At 37.2% G+C, this 26,910-nt stretch overlaps 1 protein-coding gene across 11 annotated transcripts in view; it reads left to right on the top strand.

Moving 5' to 3' along the window:
- Positions 1-25,590, top strand: part of eya4 (EYA transcriptional coactivator and phosphatase 4) — a 64,866-nt gene extending 39,276 nt beyond the window's left edge. For 3 of the 11 annotated variants that reach the window (XM_028439362.1, XM_028439363.1, XM_028439365.1), the window contains 16 exons: positions 1,704-1,787; positions 2,273-2,350; positions 2,987-3,053; positions 3,203-3,345; positions 4,556-4,699; positions 4,844-4,926; positions 7,794-7,965; positions 10,415-10,551; positions 12,906-12,989; positions 16,705-16,794; positions 17,452-17,510; positions 17,729-17,889; positions 18,894-19,008; positions 20,267-20,388; positions 22,801-23,078; positions 24,945-25,590. In XM_028439362.1, the coding sequence (XP_028295163.1) occupies positions 1,704-1,787; positions 2,273-2,350; positions 2,987-3,053; positions 3,203-3,345; positions 4,556-4,699; positions 4,844-4,926; positions 7,794-7,965; positions 10,415-10,551; positions 12,906-12,989; positions 16,705-16,794; positions 17,452-17,510; positions 17,729-17,889; positions 18,894-19,008; positions 20,267-20,388; positions 22,801-23,078; positions 24,945-25,025 (1,898 nt within the window). In that variant the 3' untranslated portion in view covers positions 25,026-25,590. Of the gene's footprint in view, positions 1-1,703; positions 1,788-2,272; positions 2,351-2,986; positions 3,054-3,202; positions 3,346-4,555; positions 4,700-4,843; positions 4,927-7,793; positions 7,966-10,414; positions 10,552-12,905; positions 12,990-16,704; positions 16,795-17,451; positions 17,511-17,728; positions 17,890-18,893; positions 19,009-20,266; positions 20,389-22,800; positions 23,079-24,944 lie in introns of those variants that run through there. The other 8 variants (XR_003672946.1, XM_028439366.1, XM_028439367.1 and 5 more) reach the window with 8 other exon arrangements.
- The last annotated feature ends 1,320 nt before the right edge of the window (positions 25,591-26,910 follow it).

Genomic DNA, 26,910 nt, shown 5'->3' with positions numbered 1-26,910 from the left:
GTCTTATCCAGGGTTGAAAAATCTGATAAATATTAAATTTACTTTAATGAAAAATGTATTACTTTGGTTGAAAATGTTAAAAAAATATAAGATAGAAAATTATTATATTATAATATTTAGATTGATTATATATTTCCATATTTAATTTCAGGCTTAACAGTAATGTACGGTATCCTTTAGTCTCCATTATATTTACATTAATTATATTAATTAGAGGAATGCCACGTGTTCATGTGTTTTACAAACATTCAAACAAAAGTCCAGCGCCTTATGTTTGACACTAAGGTAAATATTTAGTTGTGCGACTACTTTTATAAATGCTAATGTGACAAATGCCACAATTTTTTCTTAATTTGTGTAACTTTCACTCGTTTGTTTTGCACTAAAGTTGCAGCAAACAGAAAAATGCTAATAATTTCATTTGCAAAATCATTATTCGTGGAGATTGTGGTGATGCGGACGCTTCCTTATAGCTGGATGGTGATACCATGAAGTGAAGATGTACCACTGATTACATAGAGCTTTTGGTGAATAAAGATGATGGTGATGGACGTATGTTTGATCCATTAGCAGGAGGCTAACTTCTTTTATCTTGGTGCATCAATGGACACACGATCACAGAGAACTATGTCCTCGGGGTAGAATAAGAGCAGCAATGAAGCACAATAAATCACTTTTTGATGAGCTCACAGTTAATAGTTTTAGCATGCAGAGCTGGGACTACACTACACTCACATGCACAGCCAAAACAAATGACATACCCAACATTCCCCTCACCTGACATCAGCCCACGCTCATGCCTGTGGGTGATCGCCATAGCAACACGTGTCTTTATTACATCATGTCCAGTGGGTTCTATTGCTCCCTGAGGGGATTAATGAAGTCGTTCTGAATTAAATGGAGTTCTCAGATGTTTTGTGGCATTTGGGTTTTATGGTTTGTGAGATGTAACAGAAAAGCAGCAGCATGGACTTTGTCCAGGTTGTTAACAAGTTTGCTTTTTCTTTTCTCCACCGTGACTGTGATTAAAAACAAAGAGAATGCTTAGAATTTTCTATAAGAATGTTATTTAGCTTTAAAATGGTAGAAATGTATAACTTGGAACAGGTTTTTTTTTTTTTTTTTAAATACATTTCTTATATTTTACTTTATTCTTAAAAAAATAAGTTTTTTGTATTAAGCAGAAATTACATAAAACAGTGGTAGCACTTTGTAAAAGCAGGACTCTGCAGCCTAGTACAAGCCTTTTATTTTGAAAAATCAACTTTTTCCTGGGCTTGTGTTATGGACTAAAGCTGACATTGACTAAACAAACAAATATTGCGAAAGTATTTGGGAAATAAGGCAACAGGAGTGCTCAATTTGGTGAATAAAACTTATTGTTTGTGTTTTAAAAGCTGCTTACGCCAATGTTTTTTTACATCCTTTAACAGGTTTACCTTGAACATCCCATAATGCAATACGTGAAAAACAAACAACCTTTTACATCTTTTTTTCTATCAAATAATCTTCGATTTATTGATCAATGATGCCTACACTATGAATTTATTTAAATAAAACAATTATGAGGGGTAGCTTTAAGTGTCACCCCTTGGATTATTACCATTTTTAACTGCATGTTTAGAATGTGAGAGATCAAAGTAGGCAGATACATGTACAACCTAGTTATATTCTCACCAACTTCCCACCTTACGCCCCTATAGGTGAAAGTATGACCGTTCTAAACACAGCTGATTGGCTGTTGGGGTGCAGCAGCCCGCCCCCTGCCCCAGGCTCCAAGGACTATGGTACAGAGGTGCATGTGTGTGTGAATCCGGGTGGTCAGAACTCCTAGAAAAACAGCTGGACTGTGTGTGTCACAATGATGTTATAATTATATTCTTCTGCCAGATTTGCTCTTGGTGATTTTTATTTGCTGTGATGTTTCTGTGCTTGTGAATTTGATGCAGCACGTGGAGAGGTCACATAGACTTGTAGGGTTTCCCCCACTCTCTACCAATTATATACCACATCATCGAGTTTTTAAACATGTGTTTTATGGTTTTCATACATTTCCTTTCCAATGTATGAATAAAATCTGAAGGTTAGCGTTGGATTTTGCACTGCTTGGGGTTCATTTGAGAATTGCGAAACTACTTAGTATTTGCATTTGATATCCTGCACAATACGTGCTCATATAGTGCATGGTTTGTTTTAGATTTTTGTTGTGTGTGCGTGTAATTGAAAGGCTTTCTGGCACAGTTTAACACTGATCCACTGCCTCCTTTTTAAGTGAAAACAGAGCCCATGAACAACAGTGATACAGTCACCACTTCAGGCGATACAGCACTGGACACGTACGCAGGCTCAGGTAAAAACCAGCCACAGAAATCTTCTACATCTCACTAAATGTTATGTTAAGGTTTCATTTATTCAGACATTTATTTTGAATCTTGCTGGAATTATTACGTGGAAGTCAAGGAAACTTCAAAGTAATCACCAGACGCCTCTGACGAAGACTGGGGGAGCATCCGAATAGTCCCTCCTATCTCCTTTCCTATCCACTTTTCCTTAACCTTAAGTGTTGAATTTGCGGCCATGATGAGGAGCATTCCAATCCTCTAAAAGCTAAGTAAAGGAGGCCCAATGCTTCCTTTATAACCTCCTTTAGCCTGGGAAACACTGATGCATCCTTTACCAAAGGAGACCAGATAATGCTGACCCACAATTCATTGGGGCGACAACGTTTAACTCCTTTAGGAAGTCTCCTAACACCTTTCCTTAACCCTGTGACGTCATACATGGGGTCAAGGAAAGGTGGATAGGAAAGGAGATAAGAGGGACTATCAAAGTGGATTTCCTGAGGAAAAGGTGTCTGAGAAATGAAAACTTAACACGTTTTTCTAAAAAAATCTTACTAGAATTCTCACTCAATCTGTTTACAAAATCAAACTAAAATCATCAAAATGTTTTAACTGGACAATGCATTGTTATATTATTGTTTCAGTCATCACCAGCAGTGGGTACAGCCCCCGTTCAGCCCACCAGTACTCCCCTCCCCTCTACCCATCAAAGTAAGTGCAATTGTTTGAAAAAGAAGTATTATGAAGCAGTATAAACATGATCAGCTGCCAAATATACTCACATTTTTTGGCTTTTGCCTATGAAACAACAAATTTCATTACTAGTGACATGCACATGTTTGTTTCCTCTCCCCATGCAGGCCGTACCCTCACATCCTCTCCACGCCAGCAGCCCCCCCCATGCCCACGTATGCTGGTCAACCTCAGTTCAGCAGCATGCAGCAGTCCACGGTCTACACTGCTTACTCTCAGACTGGACAGGCCTATGGACTCTCTACCTACGGTATTATCATGCACAGTTAAATACACATTTAGCTGCACTCACTAATACATCTACAGCACAATGAGCTGCTGGGTAGATTATAAATCAATTTAGGAACATATTTGAAAAAATATACAGTATTAAAAATGTTCTTTTAAAGAAAAGAATAATAAAAAAAAATGGTTTAAATTGGCATAATTTCCATTGAACTGAACATTAATCACTGCACTTAAAGCACAACTAAGTAACTTTTTCACCTTGATAAATCCTTCTCATAGTCCCTGTGAGGGTAATACAAGTGTTTATGGGGTGGTTGGGGGGTCTTTTACCCCCCTGCTGTCTCTGGCCAGAAAACAGCACTTGCAACTTTCCCTGCCTCCGACCCGGTTGCAAGACGTACGCTTTACGGCAGCCCAATACAAACTATAGCTAGATTATGACCACGGGGCTGGCCATAATCTAGCACACGGTTGTCTACAAATTCACTTTTCTTAAACTTATATCATGGCAGAGCCAGCAAAAAAAAAAAAAGACAGCGAAGACCTTTGTCTGAGGAACGGAGCAACTCCATGCAGTGGAGCTCAGCAGCAACACACAGCAATCACACACGATGCCGTCGCTGCAACAGGCACGCATACACACTCGCAACCCAGCGCTCCATCAGGCAGCACACACACAAATATCCATCCATCCATTCATCCATTTTCAGAGCCGCTTTGTCAACACACAAACACATGACAGACATTTCCACACTCCCTTCCATATTACTCCCACATCATTAAAAGACAAACTACAACTCAGATTCATATTTATAAGATTGAGCACTGCGACAAGACACAAGGTAGATATACTGCATCAGCTTTGTTAGCACACTGAGGGTATAAGATGTAATGTGTACGCTATTTTAATAAGCAAAAAAAAAAAATCTACTTTTAGGATTGTCAATAGTCATTTGATAAAAACATTTTAACAAAGGTTAAGTTGTTAAAATTATAGTAAAATAAATGTGTCGTTTGCAACTGAAGGAAAGCCTGCTTTGGTGAAAAAAATCTTTAAAATTGTTTTGTTTTTTCCACTACAAATGATTGTATGACATTTGACAGAGGGCACTACATATTTGCTAAATAACAACTGAAATGATCATTTCTAAGGAAATATGCATTATGTGATAAAGCCAGATTTAGATTCATTTTTTAAATAATTTGTCCGTTTTCCTGTTTTCCGGATGCAGATCTTGGTGTGATGCTTCCAGGCATTAAGACTGAGACGGGCCTTTCCCAGAGTCAGTCTCCCCTACAGACAGGCCTCAGCTACAGCCCTGGCTTCACTACACCTCAGCCTGGACAGACGGCCTACTCGCCCTATCAGATGCCAGGTCAGATCACTACTCCACTGCTGCACTCATTAGACAACATTAAGCCTCGCAGAAAATAGCTTGACCAGATTACGTTTTTTTTTTTTTTTTTTTTTAAATCTTTATGTGTCGTATTCTTCATCTAAGTCGACTTTCTGTCCTCAGGTTCCAGTTTCACACCCTCATCAGGCCTCTACGCCACCAACAACTCAGTGTCCAACCCCGCCAACTACACTGCCACACAGCAGGTACACATGGCTCTGTGCTTTCAGCAGGTACACATGGCTCTGTGCTTTCAGCAGGTACACATGGCTCTGTGCTTTCAGCAGGTACACATGGCTCTGTGCTTTCAGCAGGTACACATGGCTCTGTGCTTACAGCAGGTACACATGGCTCTGTGCTTACAGCAGGTACACATGGCTCTGTGCTTACAGCAGGTACACATGGCTCTGTGCTTACAGCAGGTACACATGGCTCTGTGCTTACAGCAGGTGCACATGGCTCTGTGCTTACAGCAGGTACACATGGCTCTGTGCTTTCAGCATTACGTGCATAGCTTACTTGCATTTTAACAACCAAATTTTAACAATATTTAACATGTGTGTATAGTATTTAATTTTCAAGTCTTAAAGATGCAAATCAAATATGAATAATCATTCTTTTTAACCACACGTTTTTAACAAAATCAGATTGTTAAAAGTAAGTTAACTTAATATACTTTAACCCAGTTTTAGACCACAGCGTTTTTAAGCAATGTAAACCTTTTTTAAACAACTACTTCTAACCATGTTTATCTTAACTTTGTATTTCACATTAACCAAATCTAGTTTTAGCTACACAGCTAACATGGAACCTTAAATAAGCTGAATAAATCTTTAAATTCAACAAGTATCAAACTCAATAAACATTCCTTATATTTCCTGTTAAACAATAAACTTTACAAATTAATGAACAAGAAATGCATTCAACTTTAGTTTCACTGCTAAACAATGTTTAAGTCCAAGTTTCCAGATTACTTTTGAATAAATTGTCCAAGCAACAGAAGTTTATATGACACCATGGTTATTTCGAGGTTCTTACCAGCTTTCCAGTCCCAACTGAGGGTAAAGAACTCTTTCCTCTGTAGCTGTTAAACATCCACTGCCATTGTCCCAGCTCACCCACAGTGACTGGTTTGTGTCATTAAGAAAACCAGGTGTGCACACTCACGAGTGGGAGGGGCTTCCACCTGGCCCCTCACACTTGGGGGCAACGTGTGTGTGGAGTGTCAACAGGCTTAGTTTAAACTTCTGAGGGGTATTCCATAAAGCAGTTATGGTATGTTCTAACTCTGAGTATGTTCAGGCTCAAATGAAGGAAAGTCTGAGTATCTCATTCCTAAACGCGAGGTATGTTCTTCTCTGAGTATGTTACCATGGCAACATTGTACGTGAACTAAACCTGGTCGCTGGCAGGTTTTATCGAAGAAACCATGGGTTTCTACCTGGCTCCGCCCATCTGAACACCGTTTCTGAACACTTTAATGAACCTTAACACTCTTCTCTGAAACACATTAGTAACATCACACACCACAGACGTGTTCACATCATTACTAATGTTGTGTTGCTTTACTTTTTTTTTTTTTTTTTGTGCAAACGGTAATTTTCTTTATAACATTGTGGATACAGAGCATTAAGTGAAAGACACTGAGAGGTTGATCTGCATTAAAACATCTACTGACGTCTGTAGTAAAGTTCACTGAATACAAACCTTTATTTATTTATTTATATAAGACTGGCAGATGACTGCTATAGGTATTGCCCCAGATCTCCAAGCAATAGTTGACATACTTTAGGATTAGAGAACAATAGAAGATGAGGTTTCACAGAGGGTAAAGTCACTGGCATCTTATTTTTGTTGGTCAGGATCAGCATCAGTTCCTCTTGTTCCAATTTAACATTTTTTTTTTCTTTTCTTGGACCAATGAAGAGGACACACTGACTTTTGAGGCTATATTTGAGCTGCATAAACCACTTACGCAGGGATTTGCTTTCACATTGGAGCAGCAGCAGCAGCAGAGTGCTAATATAACAGGTTAGCGGGTTTGTTAAAAAGCAACAATGCATCTAGTCCAGGTTTATTTAAATGTTCACTGATCGTAGGTTCACTAAGGATCGTTTTCAATTGAAGGATGAAAAAAACAATTGATCAAGACACTTATGGATTATGGAGCTAACGTAATATAAATTTAAAAACCACAGGTGTGGTTCTGTTCTCCTCATTAGGGATTACTTTCAGAAATAAAGTTTGATTACATTACAAGCCCTTGCTATAGGAACAAAAAAGACAAACAGAAAATATTTCTCAGTGAAAGAGTGTTTTGTTCAGAATGTCCATATGATGAATTATATTGAGGTAGTAAAATGCTTAAAGGGGGAGTTTTAATGTCTGGCTGTGATAAATGTGGCTGTTTACAGGAAGTACGTGAGAGTTTGGGCCAGTGCGGGTGGACCAGGGAAATATGGTGGAGACATTTCTACGTGCATGTCTGAATATACGGTTATTAATCATGTTATGGGACAAAAACAGTCAAAGCTGTAGACATGAAAAAACAATCGATCTCATTTCATGACAAAATACTCGGTTTGATCTCGGCCTGCTTTAAAAAGAACCCGTCATAATCCTTTTTAAAGATCTGTAAAATCCCATGCACACCCACGATATATGAGTGATTACGTTTATAAGAAAATAAAGTAGAGTCTGACTGTCTGCCTACACAATGTGTGTGTGCTGCAGCTGTACAGAGAGTGCACATGCATGTGGTATGCTCCGGTTTATAAGAACGTAGAGAGATGGATGTAGTGACAGGTTTAAAGAGCCGCCTCATAAAAGTGCCCATCTCCACTGGGTCAGCACAAGGTTTGAATTGTTTCAGAAAAGGAAAGGAAAAAAAAAAAAAAACAAAGAAAGAAAGGAGCGGATAAAAGATTTAAGAAGTGAACACTTGTAAAAATGTGTCCCCAGGAGTATGGATGTTAAAAAAAAAAAAAAAAAAATCTATTTCCTGCTTTCTCCTTGTTTTTTTTTCACATGGAATGTCTTTATGTGCTGATGATTTATGTCACTGTGTCCACAGGATTATCCCTCATATACGTTTGGCCAAAACCAGTATGCCCAGTATTACCCTGCATCCACTTACGGGCCATATATGACCTCCAACAGCGTGGATGGCACCGGCTCCACAGCAGCGTACCAGCTGCAGGACCCCCCCCCTGCTATAACCGGACAGGCTGCTGAGCTGCAGCCAGGTTTGTGTAAACAACACACACACACACACACACACACACACACACACACACACACACACACACACACACACACACACACACACACCCACCCACACACACACAATTCCATAATCCTTTTTTCCACTCTTTAAAATGACCAGTTCAAAAATATCCTCAAGGCCAGAAATGTAAAGAGTACTGATATCAGGGTTGGGGTCAGTTATAATTGTAATTGCGTAATTGATAATTAATTACAATTATTGCATAATTCTAATTGTAATTGTAATTTTTTTTTTAAATACGTTCGTAAATAAATTGTAATTCAGTTTAGATAACTGACATTGAAATTGTATTGTACTGTAATTGAAATTTCCATTAATAATTCTATTACAATTCTCAATTGTAATTTCCCATGTTACAGTTCTATGTACAGTTCTACACATATGTAGTTAACAATTATTAAAATGTGTTTAGTATCAAGCGTTCCCATATTTTACCATTATAAAAAAATTTAAATTGAGGCGTATATTGGCACAAAAAAGTCTCAGATGTCACACCAAAAATATTAAAAGCTACATTTTTATTGATTAGGAAGCCTAACAAGGTAATCAATAGATTGGAAAGAAATTAGATGATAGATATTTGTTTTTAGTGTATTTTACAGCTGATTTAGGACCCGTTATCATAAGAGATGCTAATAGAAAGAGGAAGGTGAACTTTTCAGGCTAAATAATTATGATTAATTGTAGTTGAACTTTAGTTATTGAGAACTACTTAATTATAATTAACTTTCTGAGGATAAAAAATGATTGTAATTTAATTGTAATAGGGAAAAAATACTGGTAACTTTAATCATAATTGAAATGTAATTGAACATGGATGATTGAAGACGTAATTGTAGTTGACCATAACCCTGACTGATGTGTCCTTCTCAAGTAGAAGTACTGTTACTTGATTGTACTCAAGTACAAGTACAAGTAAGTTATACATAAAATGCTTAAATAAAAGTAAAAAGTAGCTCAAATAAATAGTACTCAATGTAAAAGTCACTAGTTACTTTCACACCCCATGTTTAATTTTGGTAATAAATCTTTCCACAGTTCCCTTGGATACAGTAAACATCTCATGTATAAACTTAAAAAGGAAAAGACCAAATCTTGCACAATTGGGACTTAATTTATTTTCCACAAAGGCATCTGTGTAAAACAAAAGGTTTGTCAAAATGTACATTTTTGTTTTTTAATAAAAATAACCAATTAATTCAATTTATAATTTAAAAAAATCGCCAACCTGAACCAAAGAAAGTGGGTGGGAGAACATGATTGTTGTTTTTTGTTGATCATTTTAAAACAAAAAAATATTATTTACTCAGTAACAGTTGGGTGTAGGAATGTACCAAATTACTTTACTTCTTTAAAAACGTACTTAAGTACAAGTAAAATTACTGATTTAGAAACACACTAAAAAAATGACCAAATACCCATAAAAGCAACTGAATTACAATAACGTGAGTACATGTAATGCGTTGCTTCCATCTTTGCTAAAGGCCATGATGAAGCACAGGAAGCAGCTTTATTTAACCTGCATGGCATCTCACTTACTAATTACAGATTTTGCCTGTGTTTACATTAAGTTAATTTAAGTTTGATTAGAGAAAGCCATGGTTTGTATTACATTGTAGAAAATAAGTCAGAAAAAGTAGAAAAGAATAAGAGTTGAATGGTGTCATGGTCAACTTTTCACCTGATTTTTCTTTAATTTGAGGTTTATCTTGGCTGTAATTCAGGAAGTCTGATTAAAAGAGCTTATCATTCCTCCTGTCACTGGCACTTTCCCTCTCACTGCCGTCCTCACTTATTCTAGTTTACTCTTTTCTCCACTTCATAACTTGTTTCTTTCTCTGCTTTTGTTCCTTCATCCACCCACTCGCTCCTTCACTTTTCCCTTCTTTTTGTTCCTGATTGAGACATAACAATATTCAAGCTGAAGCTTAAAGTCTGGTTCTAGTTACCACAGGGTGGTAAGAGCATATGGGATTTGGAAGTGGGAGCACGTGCAAGAATGTCTTTGTGTGTGTGTGTGTGTGTGTGTGTTGTGTGTACGCTGCCATGGATGATTGTATCTGCTCTACATTTGCGAAAAGCATTAGATTTCGTAGTCGTTTTTTATTTATTGCACAGTCTACGCCTACGTTAAATCTGTTCATGTGCATGTTGTCATGAATCAGTCCGAGTAGCAGTGATCCTTTCTTAGTAACTTTTTTAGATGATTTGTCTATTAAAGCCTGACACACACGGGCTTATTGGTGAGCAAAGTCTACATCTCTGGGATCCACTCAAACCTTAAATCACTGTTAGAACTGTTATGAACGCTTTGTGATCGCCTTGTGCAGCTTTATGCAGATATTTGATATTCACTCAGTTCTAAATTTGCGTAGAAAGGCTGAACTGTGTGTTTTTAACTCTCTCAGGAGACTTTGATGCAGTGCAGAGTCCGTCCACGCCCATCAAAGAGCTGGATGACCGAGCCTGCCGGAGTGGGGGGTCCAAGTCTCGAGGCAGGGGCCGCAAAAATAATCCCTCTCCTCCCCCTGATAGTGACCTAGAGGTAAGACACCCCACGAAGACTCACTGAATATTCAGCTCTTGGATCCTGCTGAGTCATGTTGCTCGTTGTAGTTTCAAAATAAAGGCGAAAAAAGAAAAATTGTCAGAGATGTCATTGTTCGTATTGTTAGCTTAACAATTAAAGCTGTTACTCACACTAATTTATTATTAGTCGGGGGATATAGGTTTGGGCTCCGTCTGTCTGTCCGAGTTAAAGGGGACAGCGTTTCTCAGAAACCGTTTAAGATAAGATAACAAAATTCTGGCTTCAGGGTAACAATACCTTGATGGAGTTCGAAAATGGGAAGTGCACAATTATTTTTTCCAGATTTATTGCCTTTGTTCCTTTTTTCTTTACTCTGGGTGAGTTTGTGTGTTTTGACCTACCACTGTTGCCATAGTAATCAGAAGTCGCCATCTTGAAAGCCAATGACCTACTGGTCTCTACTAACCAAGTTCTTGTATTTTCAGTTTGAAAAAACATATGCTTGTGAGTATGTTTAAGTGCACTGTTTGATAACACTCCTAAGACTGTGTATGTGAAAGTTAAGCATAAACGGTGAGTTATATAAATCACTGCCGATCGCGGTAAATGTTAGCATGAGCATATACATGGGTTTTCCCATAGACGTTAGCATGAAGCTAGCTGACTTTTTGTAAAGTGTGGAAGGGAGATACAGGTTTGAGCTAAATCCATCTGTCCATCAGTCCGTCCAAGTTAAAGGGGACCGCTTTTCTCAGAAACTGTTAGGATAACCAAATTTGGTGTGTGGCTTCAGGGTATCAATACCTTGAAGGAGTTCAAAAATGAGAAGTTCGTCTTCTGTCTTCTTGTTTTAGATAAAATAATAGTCAATGCCTCAAAGATCAATCACTTACTCCAAAAATAAAGGAAAAAGGTCCTAATTGCTGCTAAACAATTTGTTTTCATCTTCAATGTAAACCATAGGTGGAGTTTGAGATTATTGCCGGGGTGGATGGGGCAAAAGAAAAAATAGATAGAATTAAATATGTAAAGCACCTCGAGATTCGCGTCAACCACAATGTGTGTAACATGTAAATTAATGCAAAAATGATTAGTAACACAATTTATAATGTTGACACAAAAATTTGTGTTGTTTAATGTTGTAAATTAATGAAAAAATCAGAACGGTGGCCGCTTTCTGCTATATTTTTGCTGCAGTATCATATATGAACTGCTGGGCGCAGTGTAGCTTTACTATTTACATTGTGGAGAAGAATTACACAACAGAAGAAGAACCAACCTAAAGTCTCAAAAGTTTGGTACCATTTCACTGAAAACTTGAGGTAGAACTAACCTCTGTGACATGAAACTAACAGTAATACATACTGTTTAATGGCACTAAAGACATGTCTATATTGTGTACATTATATATAAAAAAAAAAAATTTCGAATAAATTTGGGAAAACTATAATGAAAACTTTTGACCACTGGGGGGGCAAACGCTGTCAGAGAAATACTCAAGATACCAGATATTTCAACTTAAAGCTACTACCAACGATAATTATTTTAGATGAAATCAACTTCCTCGAACATAATTTACTGCAAAAATCAAAAGGTCAAAATTCTTGCTAAAAAGTTTGTTTTTATCTCCACTGTAAACACACTCTTATTGACATTTTCTGAAAAGCTTTTATTTTTTTTGTACCAGTCAAGATTCTAGTTTGTTCCCGGTATTCCCTGTGATAGCATCTCACTCCGCAATTCATTTGGCCAGATTTAGATCTTTCCGTGTAAACCTGGAAATAAACATCTGCCAATCTTTTGCTGTAAATTTCACTCCTTGGAAAAACCAGAAATGTGTTGGGAAATCACTTTGAGTTTTTTGGGAGACAAACACAACAAATCATGGTAAAAATGAAGTAAAAACACTTCTATACATCTGTTTAAGGGACTCCACATCCCACAATGCATTGCGCAGAACTGTTCCGAAAATGTCAATAAGAGTGTTTACAGTGCAGATGGAAACAAACGTTTAAGCAGCAATTTGGACCGTTTTCTTTTCTTTTTGTATCTGATATCTTGAGTATTTCTCTGACAGTGCTTTAATTTTGATCCCATACATTTCACATTAATGAGTCTTCTAATCATAACAAATTGCTGCTTGATGTCTAATATATAGAAATCTCAAGATACTATGAGTCAACTAAATATCTAAAAATTGTCTTCTACTGTGTATCTGCACATCCAGTGGATAAACATTATTAGAAAAGACAGTAATATTTAAGATATTTTACAAGAGAGGGAGTTCAATCTTGTTTTTTTTCCAACTTACATCATGAATCTAATGTAAAAGAAAGATGTTTTCACTGTGCTTTTGTTGTGGTCCACAGAGGGTGTTTGTGTGGGATCTGGATGAAACTATCATCGTCTTCCATTCGCTGCTCACGGGCTCGTACGCACAGAAATACGGCAAAGTAAGACTTCACATTCACATACAGTACACTCTTGCTGTTTTTACATAATTTGGTTGAAAAAAAATTAGCGATTAAATTATTTTGAGCTTAAACAGACCCGGGGGCCACATGAGGTCTAATTTAATGCAGTCCCCAAAGTAAATGTGCAAAATGACAGAAAAATATACAAACATACATTGCAGGTTAATACAGTTTAAGACATAAAAAACACACAAAACCACTATAAAGTCAAGGAAATACAAAAAAATGACTCAGCAAAACCGCAGTACGAACAAACAAGCAAAACAACAACAGAAATCCACAAAAATTTCTCAAAAAAATGCAAAAAGACAACATAAATACTCAATATGACTCCAAACAAACACACATTTTACATGATGTATACAAAAGAGGACAGCAGAAATGCACAAAATGCAATCATAACAAGCAAGACAGCAACAAACGCTCATATTGGTCATTATTCTAGGGGCCTATGTTACGAAGCGAGATGATCTCTTTACGCGCTAACTTCCAGGATTTAATCAGTGTGTGCTGGACTACGAAGCTCGCTAATGTCTTACGGAGCTAAATCACCATGGTGACTTAGGCTGAACGACTAGCCTGGTCGGTGCAGGTTTTGCTCGGGCTAGGATCTGAGTGAGTGCTAAAGTCCCGCCTCTTGACCAATCAGTTCTCTTAGAAAGCGAGCTGTCCAATAAAAGGTGATGTGTGAACACGTCACTGTGTGGATCTGATCTGTCAGGAGAGATAATATTTAGACATTGATGCAATCATTTCATTTACTGATGACATCTTTTAGGAAAGATATAGATTTATATCTGATGGACTTATCTATAGTCGGCTGATGAAGCCTGTGTCTTTGTATGCGCGGATGGGTGAAGTCATTAATTAATTAATTCATTCATACGCTATAGTGGGGCTGACCGCATCAGCAGGAACATACTACAGACTGTGAAACAATGTGCTCTCATCCCAGTGTGTGTGATAAATAGGTCTACTTCAATAGATTGTACTGGATTAATATCATAAATAATTTCACGCTTTCTCAGCAGCTTCCTGCCTAGGTTCTTTCATTCCTGACTTTTCTGTAACAACAGTCTGAATTATGCATTTTAATTACCGGTATTCATAATTTTAAACTTAAGCAACACCTAAACAAGTCGGTACCAAGTTATGAAGTGGATTAGATCAGGGCGAGTATAAAAGCTCCGCCTCCTGGTGCGCTGCACTAACAGTGTTGCTCTTAGCTGTCCTCATAGATTTAAATTCATGATATTTGTTTAAGATCGCTCTGCCAGGTTCTCCATTGATTGGTCAGATGCTGCAATCTCCACCCCTTTTATGTGAACGCGCACGTACCCAGGCTGAAAACACTTGGCTTAAGTTAGCGTGTTGTAATCGACCGTCGTAGGACAGCTTCTCTCTGACAGGGAATGTTTGGTTAGTTGAAGCCCGCTAATTAATTAATCCAGGATATAATTATCTAGGTTCGTAGCATAGGGCCTAAATGCTAACATGAATGTTGATAGTGTGGCCCTTCGATCAAACATTTTTGTGGCCCCACCTCTGACATAATGTTAAATCTGAATTTCTCAATAGATGAACAATTATCTCTGTACCAATATTACTATGGTATCATTTAGACAGAAGATTGTATTTTTTAGCTACTTTTAGAACAGTTGTTTTCTTGCTAAAATCAGTGTATGCTTCCATTTTCTCTGTTAATTTGTTGGTGGTCTCACTCTGTCCCACCATAGAAACCTAGTTTATAGTTTCATTGGCCTTTTGCTCTGATCTGGGCTCATCCAATGCAGCCAAGGCCACATAGGCCTGGTTTTACTGCTGATGTCATTTCCTGTGGGCACCGTAGTGACCACCGTCCGGTATGTGTGGGTTCTGAATTTCAAAACCATTTGGATATTGATGTTTGGCCGTGGATCAAAGCTGGCTCAGCACACCCACAGTGTGAAGCCAGGACGTGTGCACAGCACTCAGCTGTTACACAGATACTGGGTTTGTGGAAAGTGATGCGCTTCCTAGTTGCTCTGTAATTGTGTGATTTGAAAGTTTGAAAGAGACGTCTTTAAACTGTAAGTCAATGAGTGGGTGAAAGCAAGAGAGAAAGTAAGAAGAATCCATCTGTGTTACTGTAGAAAAAAACTATTTTTTGTGTTGATTGTTACCATTCGCTCGTTAAAAATGCTTCATTTATTTTTGGTTAATTCATTCCGAAATACGTTGAGACCTACTCGTGTACTGCGTTAAAAAGCCATTCGTATTTAGCTTTACGTTTAGAAAATCTCTGTGTGCGCTAAAATGATCTGTTAGCACTTCCTCCTCCTAATATTTTGCAGGTTATAGCAGACCACACCCAGAATGCATTTACGTTAAAGGCATACGCGCTAACTAGATTACTTGTGCATGTTTGACGAATGCAAAAACATACAAAAACGGCGGCAAAGGAGAGAAAAAAACCCTCATAAAATTACTCCAAATAAACAACATATGGACATATGGAACAACAAAAATATTGATCAAAACACACAAAATGACTCCAAATACACACAAAAATACAACAAATCCATGCAACTCTGGAGAATACAAAATGACAAAAAAATCCTACAAAATGACTCCAAAAACATAAAAAGACAAAAAAAATCCTCGCAAGGTTATTAGATCAACCACAACATGTGTTTATGCACACTGCAACAAACTTTGAGCAAACCAGACCTATAGTGGGTACCTTTCTGCTGGTTTGTAGCCAAAGTAATCTCGTCTTGAGAAACGTAAGTGCTTCATTTCTTCTGCCACTGGCAGGGAAACACACAAAAAAAACCGGAGCATGGGGATAAAATTGCTGCTATTATTTGAAACAACTACATTTTTGGAAGTGCAACTTTCATGGACTATTTCCAATTTGTTGGGGAGGTTTTTCTGGCTCAGTCCCAGGAATGCGTCCACTTGGCTCACTTTCCCTGGCCTTCCTGTTAGCTTCTGTCTATTCCGGTCGCCTGACGGCGTCAGCGATTGGTGCAACGAGCAGACGACCCTCGCTGACCTATCGCTGATGATGGTTTTTGCAGCTGAGCCCCTGGTTGGCAGGATGGGCTGTGTTCTCTCGCTCACACACACATCAAACTATGCACATACCACATATACCACATAGCACATACACTCCAAGAGATTTCCTTTGAGGGTACCCACTCTGCTGTACACACACACATACGGAGACCCTCCCTATCCTACCCCCACCTACCCAAACATGAGGAATGCTGATGGAACAGGACAAGTGCAACCTGTCTGTCAGCATCTGCGCTGATGAGCGGCGCCTACCACTTTTACACATGGAGGGGTGATACAAAAAGGATGGAAATTGGATTTGAGGGAACGTGAAATTATTGAAAAAACTCTAATAGTATGGAATCAGATTTACAAGCAACGTTACAAGCAAATAATTGGGAATTGCATACAAAAAATGTAATGTTTCTACATCCTATTTTTTTGCCAGTGCTTCCGTACTTTTTGCTTGTGATTCTTGACTTGTTGCTTATAAGTAATATGTTTTATTTTTTAGATGACTTTTTTGGCAAAGTCTTATTTTTTGTTTGCAATTCACAAATTTTAGCTTTTGTCTTTTTGACACAAATCTGATTCCATAAAATAGCTGCAGCAGTTGCCATGGTGACGATATGTTGTCATTACCTTCCGTTTCTAGGATCCTCCTATGGCGGTAACGCTGGGTTTAAGGATGGAAGAAATGATCTTCAACCTGGCCGATACACATTTATTCTTCAATGATCTCGAGGTGATTCACACAACAATTTATTTATTGTCGTGTCATGCTTACATTTGTTCAACAGTTACTACAGACAAACTGTGATTCAGCTAAATAGTAATGCTGCCCTCTAGAGGAGGGACTTGGTACAGTCTAAGACCCCATTTTTATATCACACATTTCTCTTTTTTTCTCTAAAATCATGTTTGTTATACTGTGTCACAAGTATTACAGAGTAGCCAGTGTCAGCACACGACGTAACAATTAGTGCCAGCTCAGATATTTGTATATTGCATTTTATTTGAACTAGATTTATATTTGAGAAAGTGAAAGTATAGAATACAGTTCTTTGAGATTTCTATTTCTGTAATATTATGTATTATTTTTTATTTTAAATTGTGCAAAATAGACAAATAAATTGTGCAAAATAGATAAATAAAAATACATATTTTTAATTAAGATGTATATATATATATACTGTATATATATATATATATATATATATATATATATATATATGTATTACAAAATTAAAAAATATAACTTTAATCAGTTTGTATTTTATTGTATTATTTCTAGACATTTCAGGGACCCCAAGGTTGAAAAACCCTGATCTAAGATGCAGTGTTTCTTATGTTCTTTTTGGAGTTTCTTATATGTGTGTTTATGCTGTTTGTTTGTGCACAGGAATGCGATCAGGTTCATATTGATGACGTGTCATCAGACGACAATGGCCAGGACTTAAGGTGATTATTTACCCTTTTTATTCACCACCTTTAGCTGTAGGTATTTTACAGAAATATTTGTTTGCTCATCTACACCATGTACATGTCTGTATATAGAATAACATAATTTAATTCCAGTTCAGTCATGTTTGTAAAAATTATTAATGAGAATAATAATTTTATCTTTTGGTTCTACCAGAGCAGATTCTTCAAATAAAACATATCATTATTATTGACAGTACTTACAGTTTTGCAACTGATGGCTTCCATGCAGCTGCAACCAGCGCCAACCTGTGCCTGGCTACGGGCGTCCGCGGCGGGGTCGACTGGATGAGGAAACTGGCCTTTCGCTACCGACGAGTCAAAGAGTTGTATAGCACATATAAAAACAATGTGGGGGGTAAGATGATTGGAATTGAGCTTATTGAACACTGGGGCTACATAGAGGCCATTGTTACACTATAGTTCTGCTCTAGTTAAACTACATTTAAACATTTAGATTTATGGGAATGATTTAAATAACCTGTCAGGGTTACACTTTGAGTCCAGGATCACAAAGTACATAATTGTATTTGGCAAATGAAAATTGCCAAATAAACTGTTCTCGTAGGAGTTATTATTTTTTTTCCACAACTCCTTTGTCCTGGAACTCCTCCTAGGCTATTAATGCAGCACTAATGACACATATGTCATGTCATAGGGGCAATGTCAAGGATGTGCAGTTGACCTTTTTTGCAGCCAAAATGCCATTGTCAAGGTTGCATCAAGTGTCAAAAACCAAAAATGTCCATATCTCTACCAATATTTATCATACAAGTTTGATGCTTACATTTATGAAAAGCTCATCTCAAGTGGAGTATTTTATTTCGCTGGACCGAAGCTGTACGACCTACCCGTGAAAAGATCGGTAGGAGTCAAAGTTCATGACGTCACAAAAAAATTTAAATAATACTTTCTTCGCTATTACTTGGCTACTGGAACCATTGAACAACATGTTCTTTCAATGTGTGACCTTGACCTTTACTCAAAGTCATATTTAAGGTGAAGAACTCCTCAGGACGACGAAGCTCAGCCAAAACAAAAACAAAACTCAGACTGGTACCATTGAACAACATTTCTTTTCATTGTGTGACCTTGACCTTTACTCAAGGTCATATCTAAAGGCAAGGTCAATCTTTTGTTTTTCCTACAATATTACTTTCAACTTCATTAGTAAAAACTTGTCAACAAATCCAGATACAGGTTGTAATTTTTGCCAGTTTTCAATTGCCAAATACGTATTCGCCTTGCAAATACAGGTCTTGCCTAGTTTGTTTGTGTTTTTGTTAATATTTGATATTATATTTGAGATGTTCAGATTAGAATGAAGTTATCCATAGGGTTCTGACCCTGGCTCTGTGTCAGGTCTGCTCGGTCCAGCTAAGAGGGACGCTTGGCTGCAGCTCCGTGCAGAAGTGGAAGCTCTGACAGACTCGTGGCTCACCCACGCCCTCAAGTCACTGTCCATCATCAGCTCCAGGTGCCAAACAGAGATGCTCTACACTGTTCTACTCATTTAATCTAAAATCACACTGCTGAGGGGGAACCAAAGACAAAAACAAAACAATATCCTCTGTGATGGATATTGTATTTATATTTTCTCATAATCATCAATTAATTGACATCAATAATAATATCAAAATAAAGACAGAAACATATTGATAACAAGAGCATGCCAAGAGGGCAAATGTCCACCAAATATTATGTTTGACAGATACATACATATATTGGCAGTGATCTGATTAGTGATTCTGATCATGGTACCATCATCATTCACACTTTAAAGATTTGGAAGACATTTCTTTCCCCATTAATAACAAATACAAAAAAAAATTGCAATGAAAGGCGCAATCCACATCCAATCTGGATGAAACTAAGTGGAGTAATTGGAGAATCAACCCAAAAAAGGTGACTCAAACTTCATAAATATTAATTTTTTACAAACTGAGAATTTATAACTTCCGCAATGATGAGACAGAGATTTTTGGATATTTTTTTGTAAATTGATCCAGAATCTGTATTTTGATCCAGATTCCCTTCAAAATTCAATGGAATCCTCCGTGGTAGGAGGTCTATCTTTGGTTAAAATGTTTTCAAATTTCATGAACATCAGTCAATTACGAACCGAGATAAGAATTTTCGAAATGTCACCAATGATGAGAGATAGGGATTTTTTGGGATTTTTCAAACTGATCCAGATTTGGGATATTGATCTAGATCAGGGGTTCTCAACTCGTCTCACCCTGGGATCCACATTTTGTCATTCAATCGCGACCAACTTTTTTTTCTTTTTTTTTTTAATTCAACCAACCAGCCAAATTTAGTTTTTTTCAAAGATAGCTGCATATATAATGTTTTTTAAAATATAAATGTATATGTTTTGCTGTACAACATGCTTTTCACAGCACGCCTGGCAGAAGAAAAGTTTATTTCAAAATAAAAGACAAGTCACACATGACAGACATTAATTTTTTTTTTTTGGCCAGCTTTCTGCGACTAACCCAGTACAGATTTTCCGACCCACCAGTTGAGAATCGCTGATCTTGATCATCCCCCAAAAACTAATAAATTGTTCCTTTTCAAAAATCTGTCCATTAGTTTTTGAGTTAGGCTGTTCACAGACAAACAAACAAATAAATAAATAGCAGAAAAAAATATGACCTCCTTGGCGTAGCTAATAAAGATTATCCTTTTCCTTTTAGTGTGTGTTATACTTTAGTCTCCCTGTCTTTACACAGGAGTAACTGTGTAAATGTGTTGGTGACCACAACCCAGCTAATACCAGCGATGGCTAAAGTGCTCCTGTACAGTCTGGGATCGGTTTTCCCCGTCGAAAACATTTACAGTGCAACAAAAATAGGTAAGATCACAGATCTCTGCATGTTATTATAATTGTACATGTTGATGTGCCACGTGTTACAATTGGCAGATATGTGCTTTAAAAAAAAAAGAAAAAAACAGATGATTTTGATTCAGAAACGTGCAAATGTTCATGTTATCACCAGGTTTCGAAGCTCTGGAGAAAAGGAGTCCATTTATTTTCAGGTTTGGGAGCAAAGTGTGTTTACAGATGCAAACCTTGTACGTGTGTTTCTGCCCTCTCATGGTCTGTGTTCGAAATGGCACACTCCTTACTTTATACAGTACTACAAACTCAATGAGTAAAAACTTTAAGTATGATTAGGATGATGAGCATTACTCACTGAAGTATACTTCCAAGTTTCCCAAGATGCATTTGGAACCTACGGCTAAAACCTGAATCACACTGAGGCTAAATATTCTCCACCTTTGAAAGTTCTGAGAAAGTGACCAAGTAGAATATCAACATGTGCTCATTTGATCCATAAAACTCATATATACTTGTTTAATTTTTCCATTTTGGAGATTTTCAGAGATCCTCCATTGTGCTACTGCCAAAACCTTTGGTTAGAGCCCTATTTACAAAAAAAACCCAAAAAAAACGAATGGAAGTCAAGAAGAGATGCTTTTGTTTTGAAAAGCAGATGTTTGACTTTTAGCGTAAAGCCAGTCCCAGGACGATTTTGCATTCTGCTCGCAATGCATCATGGGACGGTTGAGTATGACTAATGTGCCCACCGTGCATACTTAAAAAATGTCCCGATATAGTATACATCCGCGTATTTCTTGCATACTCAATCTTTTCATACTATCTAATGTGAAAGCACTACATACTCATTTTGACGTCAAACCTAGTATGACTCGTACGTTAGTATGAATAGTACGTGAGGAGGATTACTTTTGTATGAGTAGTATGTCAGTATGACTTGTACGTTAATATGAGTAGTACGTTAGTATGCATAGTACGTTAGTATGAGTAGTACTTTAGTAGGAGTAGTATGTTAGTATTAGTCGTACGTTAGTAGGAGTAGTACATTAGTATTAGTAGTACGTTAGTATTAGTAGTACATTAGTATTAGTAGTACGTTAGTATTAGTAGTTCGTTAGTAGGAGTAGTACGTTAGTAGGAGTAGTACGTTAGTATTAGTAGTACGTTAGTATGAATAGTACGTGAGTGTGAGTAGTACGTTAGTATTAGTAGTACGTTAGTATGAATAGTACGTGAGTGTGAGTAGTATGTTAGTAGGAGTAGTACGTTAGTATTAGTAGTACGTTAGTAGGAGTGGTACATTAGTATTAGTAGTACGTTAGTACTAGTAGTACGTTAGTATTAGTAGTACATTAGTATTAGTAGTACGTTAGTAGGAGTAGTACATTAGTATTAGTAGTACATTAGTATTAGTAGTACGTTAGTATGAATAGTACGTGAGTGAGTAGTACGTTAGTATGAATAGTACGTGAGTGTGAGTAGTACGTTAGTATTAGTAGTACGTTAGTATGAATAGTACGTTAGTATTAGTAGTACGTTAGTATGAATAGTACGTGAGTGTGAGTAGTACGTTAGTATGAATAGTACGTGAGTGTGAGTAGTACGTTAGTATTAGTAGTATGTTAGTAGGAGTAGTACGTTAGTATTAGTAGTACGTTTGTATGAATAGTATGTGAGTGTGAGTAGTACGTTAGTATTAGTAGTACGTTAGTATGAATAGTACGTTAGTATGAATAGTACGTTAGTGTGAGTAGTACGTTAGTATGAATAGTACGTGAGTGTGAGTAGTACGTTAGTATGAACAGTACGTGAGTGTGAGTAGTACGTTAGTATGAATAGTACGTGAGTGTGAGTAGTACGTTAGTATGAACAGTACGTGAGTGTGAGTAGTACGTTAGTATTAGTAGTACGTTAGTATGAATAGTACGTGAGTGTGAGTAGTACGTTAGTATGAACAGTACGTGAGTGTGAGTAGTACGTTAGTATTAGTAGTACGTTAGTATGAATAGTACGTGAGTGTGAGTAGTACGTTAGTATGACATTTCGAACACAGCCATGGTCTTGATTCCTACACACAACATTATGGTTACCTGGACTTCCGTACATGTTATTGGACGTACCGTTAAAAAAATTAATGAAAGTATGCGTGTACAACAGATTGTATCATTGTGACCTATCACAGCACTGCTGTTAAACTGTTGTGATAACCACACTGATTCAAGTCGTCATGACAGAATAACTTTACAGGATACATTAATAGTGTCAGGATTAATTCCAGCGTGTGTGCGTTTTCATCTGGCCTTAGTATACACAGCTCTGCCTCTTCCTGTGTTTAGTTTCAGTTTAAGACTCGACACAAACAAACAATCAATCAAACAAACAAACAAACAAAAACCCCTGTGAAAGCCATTTGTTTGTCTCCAGGCAAAGAAAGCTGTTTTGAGCGTATAGTCTCCCGCTTTGGCACTAACATTACATATGTTGTGATTGGCGATGGAAAGGATGAAGAGCATGCCGCCAGCCAGGTAAACAAACCACTTATGAACTTTGACCCCTCTGACCTCATGACCCTCCTTCCTCCCCCTTTATTTGTTTTTGCAGGAAAAGAGAGTTGCTTTGAGCGCATAATGCAAAGGTTTGGCAGGAAAGTAGTGTATGTTGTTATTGGGGACGGTGTGGAAGAGGAGCAGGCGGCCAAAAAGGTAATGGACCCTCAGCCTCACCGTGGCCCACCCCCTCCCAGCCTATATTGCACGGTGTGAGCTCTGATTGGACGAAACCTGCCCTTCTTTGCTGACGCAGTTTTGAGTTTGGATCATTTCCTGGCCTTTTTTTCCTGGTTTTGAAGCTTAGTATGGGAGACTTTTGAGCCAAACTTTGATCACTTATAAAGAACTTTTGGTGACTGTGTAGGTTTGAATTCAAAAGCCATATATACCAAATATTAGAGCCCCATGTGGGAAATTTAAACTTGGATTCTTTACCACAATTAATTCAAAGCTAGATTCCATAATAAAAGTGGCTGCACAAATGTACACAGTTATTAAGCTTTTAGTGATGGTTATGTCCAGCAATGATGCTGCTTGTCATCTGTTGCAATGAGCTTCGTCTGTCCGTACTTTACATTACAGGAAGGTTGCATTATTAAACTACTGCATATTCAGTTATGAGTAGTGAAGCTTTCTTTGGTGTGCTACACTGGGACACTTTCTCTGGGTTTCAGGGACATGATGTGGGGTGCTGGGAGTGGCATTTTGGGATCAGCTTTTTTCTGCTCAGACTTAAATAAATCAGTGTTTTGTTTTTTTTTTTTTATCTCAAACTGAAGACTTGTGTTACCAATCCAATACTTTGCTTACGTTCCTTCCGTTTCCTCTAAAGCAGACGTAAGCAACTGGCTGCCCTGGGGCCACATGCGGCCCTCTGTCAAATTTTGTACGGCCCCCAAAACAAAATAGTAATTCATGCAGTTGTATATGAAGCCCAACTTAACAAAACAAAACTCCAGAAACAGAAAATGACAGCAAAATGCACAAAATATCAACCAAAGTACACAAAATGATAAAGACGCACTAAATAACCACTTAAAACAAACATGTAGAAATGGACTTCAAAGACAAAATATGCACACGGAATTGCACAAAATAACAGAAAAATACACAAAATAACAGTAACTCAAAAAAATATAACAAAAAAGCAACAAAAGTTTGCCAGATTGACAAGAAAATAGACAAAAATGTATTTATAAACAAAATGTCTAAAAACTCAAAAAAACAAAGACGAAACCCTTGGTTCTGTCCTGTATTATTCTAAATGCGATCATGAATGTTGATAATGTGGCCTCGGATCAGACGTTTCACATTTTTGTGGCCCTCGGTCTGATAGAATTGGCCCATCTCTGCTTTAAAGTGTCATGATGAACTCAAACTTTAGTCGTATTTCTCAGGTAAACAGAATTAATTTAGAAACAAAGATATCAAAACAAAGTCAAATAGGCCATTATCACCAAACAAGGCTGTTTTTTTTTTTTTATCTGCTCCTGACCTGATTATTGACAAGCATTTTTGTTTTCTCTTTTTGTCAAGGGGAAAGAAAACTGAAATCTTTGTCATCCATGTTCAATTTTGGCTCAATATTAAATTGGAATGTATTATTATTTCTAAATAAGAATATTGACTAGTAGTCACACTTGCTTGGAGTTAAGCTAAAATTTACAATATAAAATGAAAGTATAGTAGGCATTAATTATGATCAGAAACAAGTGTTAAGTCTGCAGTGTGAATAGTTAAAACATGCACATCAGAATTGTAAATACAATAAAACATATTTTCCCACGGGTCAGGTGTGTATATGTTAAATAAACCAATCACAGCTTCCTTTTGGAATGCATTTCTCTGAGCAGAAAGAGTCTTTCCCAAAATGAAGAACTCTTCATAAGAACTGCATGTTTTTTTTTTCTTCTTTTTTTGTGGTGTCAAGCTACTGTAGCGTAGCTTGCATGCCTTCAGGTGGTGGTGTAATAAAGTGTTTTCTGGACCATTTGGAATAACTTTTGTGTCACTCTACAGCACAACATGCCTTTCTGGAGGATATCGAGTCATTCTGACCTGCTGGCTTTACACCAAGCACTGGAGTTTGAGTACCTGTAACTATGAACTCATGCAATGACGGACAATGGTCAACCTTTTTTATTACAACTATTTAAAAAACAAACATTACACTGCAACTTTCTGATCCCTCACATCCTTTTTTTTCTTGAATGTCTGGACTTACAAACTATAAACGGTCTTAAAGTGGAAGGACTTAAAGGACAGTAGTTAGTAACTTAATATATTCATGCTCCGCCCGCTGCATAAGGATGCTGTGGACGGACTTCACTGGGGGCGTGGCTTCCTTTCCATTTGCAGACTTGACACTAAGGACCTTCTGGAAGTGAAGGAAGTGTCTTTTTTTTTTTACGTCTCGCTATCAGACGTTACACAGAAGATCCCTGGGACATGTGCTGAAAATCTCACCTGATTATTACTTTGAAAGCTCCTATATACAAACTGCATTACATATCTTAAGAGCTGTTTTGTAAAGTGTTTCCTTTCCAGTGGTGTAATAATCTCAACAGAGCAATGCAGTATGTGGTAGAAATATGTAAATTATTTACAATAAACAAGAAAGTTGTGGATTTTTATGTCATGGGATATTAAAATTTGAGGTCTTGTATTCTTTCTTCCTCTGGGCCCGTTTGTATGTCAGTTTTTCTTACAATCATAAAGAAACTCAGCTATGCATGGTTTAGGCTAAATGGGGTGAACATGAAATTGCAACATAGTGAACATTTTTGTCTCAAATGTAGGCAGACCAATAACTAAAGTAGAAATGTAAACACTATTGTATGTTCAGTCCACCAATCATGGTAGATTTCAGAGGTCATTTTATACACAAAGCGTATGCTATGTTCAGAGTCAGGTTTAACCAATCTACAAACTATCCCACATAAATAACCCAGAGACGGACGTTCTGAATTGATTTTTAATTGCGACTTAAAATTGTTACTGGATTCGGGTGAATAGTTGCCCAGTTGGTCTTATCCTGGTAATTCATACTTTGATTTGATCTATATTTATCTTAAACTCTCAGTAAAAAACATATATAATTGAAATTCATATGCTTGTGAAACATTGTATATAAATCAACCAGATGCACATATCTACAGTAAAATAAGAGACAGAATGAAGCAAAGCTTAACTAGTTCTGTCTCTACGTATATATACATACATGCTTAGGAAAACCACAATTGACTATTCAATTTCCATGGCAACAATATAAAAAAAATAAAGAAAAGCGCAACATTTATCACAGCAAAGACCACAAACACCTGAAACTATATTATACCCACACAATCAACACAAATGTCCATGTCTACGACATTAATCCATATTAATACTCAAATTACGCATAATAAAATAAAGCAAAAAATCCTGAGATTAAAACCTCTATTTTAAGAGCAATCTGGCCAAGACGGCACAGAAATAGTTGCAAAATATCCAGATGAGGTCACAACTAAACACATTTCATCAATAGCAAAAGCAGTTGCAGCTTTTGACTCTCAGTGAGACCTAATGTTTCAGATTTGTGTTTTTAAGATGTTTTAAGACCATCGGACAAAATTAAGAGAAAGCTGCTCTACCTAGTCTGGGGTAAACTCAGGTACCTGGTGGAACATTCATCTAGTAGTCAAGTATCAAAGACCAAAACAGCAGTTGGTGAATGATAAGATTGTATAAATAAGGTGCATGCAGGTAAATAACGTATCCAGTGTAGAACGCTAAACACTGCCTGCATAACACTTTGAAGTTAAGGCAGGTCTTACTACAATAATAGAAACCCAGCATAATCTAGGTTTACCATATGAACTTCAGTGTCAGGATTAAAATATTCATTAATCTTTGAATAGAAATGTGTTGCACCAGCAGACTATGGCTTCTGTGGCCTTTGAAAGTCTTCAATGGAACGTATTAGTTTAACAGCAGTGATTGGGAA

The sequence above is a fragment of the Gouania willdenowi genome, chromosome 24 (genome assembly GCF_900634775.1).
Source record: "Gouania willdenowi chromosome 24, fGouWil2.1, whole genome shotgun sequence".
NCBI classification, from domain to species: Eukaryota; Metazoa; Chordata; class Actinopteri; order Blenniiformes; family Gobiesocidae; genus Gouania; species Gouania willdenowi.
The sequence above is the reverse complement of the archived record's forward strand: the minus strand, read 5'-3'. Positions and strand labels throughout refer to the sequence as shown.